Raw genomic sequence first — 8,735 nt, forward strand, 5'->3', positions numbered from 1 at the left:
CACAGAACGCAACCAGACTACTCCAACAGAGAGAGGTGCACATCGAAGCAGCACTGTTCCTACTACTACAGCAACAGTAGAGTTAGTACCGAGGCCCTCTCCTCCCCCATAAATCGTCCATCAGAGCGTACAAAAGAAGTTAAGGCCAGTGGCAATGCCACCCCTTCTCACCCTCTTTACAGACTGCCAGAGGGCCATAAAGAACTCTTGGAGTCTATACCACACAAGGCCCAGACAAACAAAACAACATGTAATTTGGCCCACAACAGGGTTAATTTTCAGTTGACCTTGCGCAAAACCATCAGAAGAAAATTCTTCCATTTTGCTGGTGCTAGTAGTGCCTACCATACGATCTACTATTATGCCATGATGCATCATGGTATATATGTAGTATGGACAAAGAGCGTGCAACAGTATAGAAAGTGGTGTCCAGCAAAAGCACGAAAATGAAAACAAGAGTGGCAGCAATGACGACAAGACAAATATAAGAGATAATGAGCACAGTACTGATGAAGGAGATGGGAAGAGTACTTACAATTAAGCATCTGACCTGCAATGCGGGTAGCTAGCTCCATGGCTTTGCCTCTTGCATTGTTGACTGCAGCTAATCCGCTGTCAATGTCGTTATGTCCCGCCATGTTTTTCTGAGAGCTGTGTGGTTGCAACTCCAATCTAGGACGATCATATATATACATATGATGCAAGAAAGGCACAATGCATATTGCACTGCACCTATGGTCTTACGATTCAGATCTTGGTACTGATGCTGTGGGGAGTGCAGATTTGAAGGTGTGTTATCATATGTAGGGACAATCAGAATTGTCCAGCCCAACTATACATAATGAGTAAGTTCCCTTATAGTAATGGAATCGAATAGCGAGAACAAAAATGTATCGATCAATAGTGGTGAAGAAAAAACTGAGTCAGATTTGAAAGCATTAATAATTGATTAATTCGCCTAACTTCTCTCTATATATTGTCAAGCCAACACAAGAATTTGAATGGCCGAAACAAAGTTTAGAAAACAAAATGTTAAGAAGCTAAATTCTATCATCAAAAGTTATAATGGAATCTCAAAAGGTGAAGAAGATGATTAAGAAGAAGGTAGCAGATGGAAGGAAGAATTGTTCAACTTTCCTTTTGTACGCTCCGAATCGATCGAGGTCGCCTGATCGATCTAGCTCACAGATCGAGATCCAATGACGAGTGCGCTTCTCTCTTGGACGACGACGATGACGACGGCGACGAGGCTGCGGAGGACTCGGCCCCACCAGTTGCACCGACGCCGGCGCCGTGTTGAGGCGATTCGAGGAACCTCCATGGCCCCGGCCTTTGCCATCCCGGCATCCTCAGCGACAATGCGTTGGTGTCTTGGCTTGATTCGCCGCCGCTCGGTTGCGGGTTGTCGAGGTTGACTCCGAACAGGCGCACGCGCTTCGCAGCCGCCGTCGGGCTGTTGACGAGCGGCACTGAGTCGAGAACCATGGGCAGACCCGCCGTAACCACGGGGCTGGGTTGCACCATCATAATGTTGCGCGGAGGTTGAGGCGGCGGCGGCGGTGGCATGGACGCGCGCGGGGGCATGCCAGCGGAGCCGAAGAAGAGGAGCTGCCTGGCCGGCGCGGCGGCGTTGATGTTGCGGAAGTCGAGGCCCTGGCGGAAGCGATGGTGCTCGTAGAGTGTGGCGGGCGGCGCGGTCGGCATGAAGAAGCCGCCTGCGCCGCCGCCCCACGGGCCGTACGGTGACGCGACGGGCGCCATGGGGAGCGGTAGGCGCGGCATGCGGTGCGGGTCGCGGGAGTCGGCGCGGCGCTTCCAGTCGATGAAGAGGCGGTCCCGCGCGGCCTCCCCGGCGCCGCGGCAGAAGGAGACGGTGTCCCCGGCGTCGAGGCGCTTCTCCTTGACGAAGCGGCTCCAGCCCTTGGTCATGACGTAGCTCTGGCTGCTGTTCCAGTAGGAGTAGCGGAAGCGCCAGAGCTTGCCGGCGCGGTCCTCGAAGCTGAGCAGGAGGCCCTTCTCGTTGGCCGCCGCGTCCAGCGGGAAGTACTTCTCCGCGTGCTGCTTCGGGATCACCAGCCGGTTGAGCTTCCCCACGTCGCTGGGCGTCACCACCTTGTCGAACATGTGCTCCTTCTCGATCACCTCCACGTCGTCGCTCCCGCCGCCGCCGCCGGATGCCCCGGCGCCTTCGCTGGAGCGGAGGGCAGCCGAGCCCGACGCCGACGGCGCCGCGGGAGGCGATGACGACGAGGAGGCGGCCCCTCCAGTGGTGGCCGTCGCTGCCGCTGTCATGAAGGGGATCTCGCGCGGGGACGCCTCCTCCTCCTCCTCCTGCTCTTCCTCCTCGTCCTCCTCTTTGGAAAACCTACTCAACGAGCTCGCGAACTCCATAGCTGCTACGCCCCGCTTGGCCAGCGGCCTCCTCTTCGTGCTGGATGCCTTCCCTTCGGAGCGGCTGTCCCTGTTGCGGCGGCTTTGATGCGATGCGACGCGGTCCAGGCGCGGCGGAGGCGGGGTTGGGCTTGGTTGCTTGCTGGGGAGAGTGAAGAGGAGGCGGGGGATCTATCCGCGATGAGCCTATCTATATCTACCACTCCTCCTGCCTGTCTGTCCCTCTCTCCCTCTCTAGTCTCTCCCCTCCCTTCTCTCTCCTCTCGCTGTGGGTGAATTTGACTCGGCAGAGCTAGGACGACGCGGCCGATCGGGAGGGGACGGGAAGAGATTCATCATCTGCCACCGTCGCTCGCATCGCATTGACCCCCCGCGCGCGCTCGGATCGATCCCCGCCGCGCGTCGGAGGAACTAGGAAGACGAGGCGGGCTGGGAGAGGGATCGATGGGACGGAGGAGAGAGAAAGCGCGTGGTAATTAAGTGTGGTTGTTTTCTCTCTCTAGCGACTAGTGGCGCTTGATTGGGAGGGGTAAAGCGAGCGAGCTGCGGGAAAGCTGCTAGCTGCTGCTGCGTTCCCACAGGGTGAGGATGATAGATAATTACTCACGCTCATGCTTGTTTTTTTCATGCTCAGTAGTAGTAGCACTAATTTGTACTCAGTCAAGCCTGTCATTTACTCTTGGACGGCAAATGACTGTTGTGCATAGTAGCCGCTGCAAGTTGTAGCATGGTAGCAGTAGATGGCTGTACATGTAATAGTCATGGCTGCATTGTACTGTAGAGCCATGCTTTGTAAATTCTTACTTTGACCGGTGTGTCTATAAAGAGGAGAGCAGCTGCAGCTCAGAGTCTTAAGCAGCTCCACTTCGTGTGCTCTTCCTGAGTCCTTTTTTCTCTCATCTTCTTCCTCCACCTGCAAGTAAGATGGTGTTGTGTGTGTGAGGGAGTGCCAACAAGTGGTATCAAAGCCAGGTTGAGTGTTCGAGTTTGGTGGCCATGGCTTCCCTGGATCGTGAGCATGGGTGCGGGCGTTCTCAGGAGCGTGGCTGTGGGCGCCAGACGACGTACGTCGTGAAGAAGATGGTGCGGAATGTCGGCGGCGCGCAGTACCCCATGCTCACTCGCACGAACTACGCCGAGTGGGTGGTGCTGATGAAGGTGATGCACGAGGCGTCTGTGGGCGGCCGTGGGCACCGCTGACGAAGAAGACGACCAGTTGGCCATGGAGGCCTTCGTCAAGTCCGTGCCGGCAGAGTACGTCGTCCCGCTCGGCGCCAAGGACTCCACCAAGGAGGCGTGGGAAAGCCTGGAGACGATGCGGCTGGGCGGGGACCGCGTGTGCAAGGCAAAGGCGTAGCAGCTCAGGCGGGAGTACGAGGCGATCGCGTTCCGCGATGGAGAGGTCATCAAGGACTTCGCGCTGCGGCTCACCTCACTGGTAAGCCAGCTAGCGCAGGTTGGCGTCGACATCGGAGAGGAGGAAGCGGTGGTCAAGTACCTGCGGGTCGTGCCGCCCCAGTTCGCGCAGATTGCGCTCTCAATAGAGACGCTGCTCGACATGAGCACACTCTCAATCGAGGACGTCACCGGGCGGCTCAAGGCGGTCGAGGACCGCGCGGAGGCCCCCGCCCGCACGACTGTCGGTGGCCAGCTACTGCTCACGGAGGAGCAGTGGGCAGCGTGCCTGCACGAGAGGAAGCAGGGGGAGGGCTCCTCTGTTTCGCGCAGAGGCGGCGGAGGCGGCGCGCGCGGCAGGCGGCGCTGCAAGCCACGGCAAAAGGCGTAGGGCGCCGGCAAGGACGGCGGAGATCGTGCCGCCGACAAGAATCGTTGCCGCAATTGCGGCAAGATCGGGCACTGGGCCCGCGACTGCAAGGAGCCGCGGCGCCAGGAGCGGGCGCATCTCGCCCAGGATGACGAGGAAGAGCCTGCGCTGCTCATGGCACAGGTTTGCGCCATCAACACTGAGGCAGAGGACTGCGGCGGGCGCGTTGAGCTTGACAAGCCACGCACGCAGGTCAACCTCGGGCGAGCAGAATAGGAGGCAGAGGAGCTGTGGTACCTCGACCCTGGCGCGAGCAACATGACCGGGAACCGCGCGGCCTTTTCCGAGCTCGACACCGGAGTCATCGGTACCGTGAAGTTCGGGGACAACTCCGGCGTCGACATCCAGGGGCGCGGTATGGTCGTGTTCCAGTGCAAGAATGGCGAGCACAAGGCACTGACGGATGTGTACTACATCCCCAAGCTCCGGAGCAACATCGTCAGCATTGTCCAGCTCGACGAGCGAGGCTGCCAGGTGCTGATCGACGGCGGCGTGCTCCGGATCAAGGACCGCGAGCGGAAGCTGCTCGCCAAGGTCGAGCGCGGCAAGAATCGCCTCTACACCTTGGCGCTATGCATTGCGCGCACGGTGTGCTTGGCGGCAAGGTGCGACGATGCGGCGTGGCGCTGGCACGCGCGCTTCGGACATTTGAGATTCGATGCTCTGGCCAGGATGGCGCAGCAAGGCATGGTGTGAGGGCTGCCACTGATCGAGCATGCTGGCGAGCTGTGCGACAGCTGCCTTGCCGGGAAGCAGAGGAGGCTGTCGTTCCCCAAGAAGGCGAGCTACCGCGCTGGCGATACCCTCGAGCTCGTCCACGGTGACCTCTGCGGGCCAATTACACCGGCAATGCACGGCGGACGACGCTATTTCTTGCTCCTGGTGGACGACTGCAGCCGCTACATGTGGCTGCACCTGCTGTCGAGCAAGGACGAGGCGCCAGCGGTGATCAAGGAGTTCCAGGCGCAGGTGGAGACGGAGACGGGGAAGAAGCTACGCGTGCTGCGGACGGATCGCGGCAGCGAGTTCACCTCGGTCGAGTTCGGCCTCTACTGCGCGGTACAGGGTGTTGAATGCCACCTCGCGGCACCGTACTCGCCGCAGCAGAATGGCGTCATGGAGAGGAGGAATCAGACGGTGGTCGGCATGGCTAGGAGCATGCTGAAGGCCAAGAAGATGCCAGCGGCGTTCTGGGGCGAGGCGGTGAGCATGGCGGTGTTCATCCTGAACCGCGTGCTCACCAAGAGCCTGAAGGGCACGACGCCATTCGAGGCTTGGCACGGGAGGAAGCCGGACGTGTCCTTTCTCAGGACATTCGGCTGCGTCGGGCACGTGAAGAAGACAAAGCCCAACCTCGCCAAGCTGGAAGACAGGAGCACTTCTATGGTGTTCCTAGGGTACGAGCGCGGGAGCAAGGCTTATCGGCTCTACGACCCGGCCAGCAGCAAGGTGGTCGTGTCCTGCGACATCGTCTTCGACGAGGCGGCGTGCTGGGGCTGGGAGTCTGGCGATGGGGAAGCGACGCCAGGCAGCCTGAGCAGCTCTTTCACCGTCGAGTACATGGTGTACACCGGTGCGGGGGAGCTGGCTCACGATGAAGGGGAAGCAACACCCTAGAGCGAGTCGCAAGGGACACCCTCAAGAGCGGCACAGGAGGCACCCTCGAGCGAGTCACAGGGGACACCCTCGAGTGCGACACAAGGGGCACCCTCGAGCGAGTCGCTGGGGACACCCTCGAGAGCGGCACAGGGGGCACCCTCGAGCGAGTCGCAGGGGACACCCTCGAGTGCGACACAGGGGGCACCCTCGAGCGAGGCGCAGGGGGCACCCTCGAGATCGGCACAGGTGACACCCTCGAGCGAGGCGCAGGTGACACCCTCGAGAGAGGGGCAGGGGACTCCGATCTCTGCCGCAATGAGCACCGTTTCGTCGATTCGCTTCGTCACGCCTCCGCCGAGCGCCTCCCCGAACATCGATGCCGATTACTCCGGCGAGCCACTCCTAATCCGTCTGGTGGATGACATCGTTGGCATGGGGAGTTTGCCCGGGCAGGCGGCCCATGTGCTGGACGACCTCGAGCTGCATCTGGGCAGCGCAGAGGAGCCACCAAACTTCGCCGCAGCAGAATAGGAGGCACGCTGGCGGGCGGCGATGCTGGAGGAGATGGCGGCGGTGGAGGAGAACCACACGTGGGAGCTGGTGGATCCGCCGGCCGGTTGCCGGCCAATTGGGCTCAAGTGGGTGTTCAAGGTGAAGCGGAATGAGCGCGGCGAGGTGGTGCGGCACAAGGCATGGCTCGTCGCCAAGGGATTCGTGCAGCGCGAGGGCATCGACTTCGAGGAAGTCTTTGCGACGGTGGCGCGCATGGAGTCCGTGCGCTTGCTGTTGGCGCTGGCGGCGGTGAGGTGCTGGAAGGTCCATCACCTAGATGTGAAATCGGCATTCCTCAATGGAGAGCTCGCCGAGGAGGTGTACGTGCAGCAGCCGCCGGGATTTGTCATCGCCGGCGAGGAGCACAGGGTGCTCCGCCTGCGCATGGCCCTGTATGGGCTGCGTCAGGCACCGCGCGCGTGGAACATCAAGCTCGACGCCAGCCTCGCGTCGCTCGGCTTCACCAAGTGCGCCACCGAGCACGCCCTCGACACACGGCGGTCGAAGGGAGGCCGGGTGATCGTCGGCGTGTACATCGATGACCTCATCGTCACCGGAGCTGAGTAGCGGGACATCGACGCATTCAAGGAGAAGATGAAGTCGATGTTCCGCATGTCAGACCTCGGTCTGCTCACCTACTACCTCGGCATTGAGGTGGAGCAGACCGGGAATGCCATCACGCTCTGCCAGAGCACCTACGCGAGGAAGTTGCTGGAGCGGAGCGGATTGGGCGAGTGCAGGGCATGCCAGACGCCCATGGAGGAGAAGGTGAAGCTGTCAAAGGACAGCACTGCCCCCTTGGTGGACGCCACGAGCTACCGGAGCACCGTCGGCGCACTGCGTTACCTCACGCACACGCGGCCGGACATGGGTTCGCCGTGGGGTACGTGAGCCGGTTCATGGCGGAGCCGCGGGAGGATCACCTCACCGCGGTCAAGCATCTGCTCCGCTATGTGGAAGGGACGCGCGATTACGGGCTCGTCTACCCAAGGAGGAGCAGAGGAGAGCTGGAACTGATTGGGTTCAACGACAGCAACATGGCGGGCGACGTTGACGGACGAAGGAGCACGACTGCTGTGCTTTTCTTCCTTGGAGCGTGCCCGATCTCTTGGCAATCGATGAAACAGAAGGTCGTTGCGCTGAGCACTTGCGAGACAGAGTACATTGCGGCGGCGGTGGCATGTTGCCAGGGAGTTTGGCTGGGGCGGCTGCTGGCAGAGCTCACCTGAGAAGAAGCTCGGGCACCCGTCCTGATGGGGGACAACCAGTCCGCCATCGCCTTAGCAAAGAACCCCGTCCACCACGACAAGAGCAAGCACATCGACACTAAGTATCACTTCATCCGTGATTGCGTCGATGGTGGACAGATCAGGCTCGAGTATGTCGAGACAGCTCGACAACTCGGGGACATCCTCACCAAACCACTTGGGCGCATTCGACTCACAGAGTTGAGGATCAAGATTGGAGTTGAGGGGATCAAGCAAGAGCAGTGCAATTTGGGGAAGAATTGATAGATAATTACTCATGCTTGCTTTTTCCATGCCTAGCAGTAGTAGCACTAGCTTGTACTCAGTCAAGCCTGCAATTTACTCTTGGGCGGCAAATGACTGTTGTGCATAGTAGCCGCTGCAAGTTGCAGCATGGTAACAGTAGATGACTGTACATGTAATAGTCATGGCTGCATTGTACTGTAGAGCCATGCCTTGTAAATTCTCACTTTGACCGGTGTATCTATAAAGAGGAGAGCAGCTGCAGCTCAGAGTCTTAAGCAGCTCCACTTCGTGTGCTCTTCCTGAGTCCTTCTTCCTCCACCTGCAAGCAAAAGGGTGTTGTCGCCATTCTGCATTTTTATTCTGAACTATGAGCTTGGAGAGCATATTGTATTGCGTGGTCCAACTCCTTACTCCTTGCCTTTCTGTATTCTGTTATTTTGGGGTCATATTGAATACTACCCTGGACTGTTACCGACGAGTGATGAGCAGGCTGTGCTAACCTTAAATAAAACCACTGATTCGACCCTAACGATGAAATTTCGAGGAACTGACAAAACTTTGCAGTGGATCAACAGTTGTCTGTTTAAATACCGTTCCATGTGGTCATTATTTTTACTCAACTGAATTTACAGTAATCCCAATCTACATTGTCCTGGTCATCATCAGAGACCGAGGAAGTCGTCCTCGCACAAACCAGTGAGGCCTTGTTTAGATTCCAAAAATTTTTGACCAAAAATATTACATCAAATATTTGGACACATGCACAGAGCCTTAAATGAGGACAAAAAAATCAATTGCACAGTTTGCATGTAAATTGCGTGACGAATTTTTTGAGCCTAATTGCGTCATGATTTGACAATGTGATGCTACGGTAA

The 8,735-nt window shown here is 58.4% G+C and overlaps 2 protein-coding genes across 2 annotated transcripts; one reads left to right on the forward strand and one right to left on the reverse strand.

The window, feature by feature from the left end:
• Positions 1-904: 904 nt before the first annotated feature.
• On the reverse strand, positions 905-2,951 carry LOC120683339 (B3 domain-containing protein Os02g0683500-like). Its single transcript, XM_039965414.1, has one exon. The coding sequence runs from the start codon at positions 2,389-2,391 to the stop codon at positions 1,183-1,185; it is 1,209 nt and encodes a 402-aa protein (XP_039821348.1). The 5' UTR covers positions 2,392-2,951; the 3' UTR covers positions 905-1,182.
• A 4,315-nt stretch (positions 2,952-7,266) lies between these two features.
• LOC120681289 (secreted RxLR effector protein 161-like) lies at positions 7,267-7,596 on the forward strand. The gene has a single exon (XM_039962800.1). It carries the CDS (start codon positions 7,267-7,269, stop codon positions 7,594-7,596), a length of 330 nt encoding a protein of 109 aa, XP_039818734.1.
• The last annotated feature ends 1,139 nt before the right edge of the window (positions 7,597-8,735 follow it).

This window comes from Panicum virgatum, chromosome 7N (genome assembly GCF_016808335.1).
Source record: "Panicum virgatum strain AP13 chromosome 7N, P.virgatum_v5, whole genome shotgun sequence".
NCBI lineage: Eukaryota > Viridiplantae > Streptophyta > Magnoliopsida > Poales > Poaceae > Panicum > Panicum virgatum.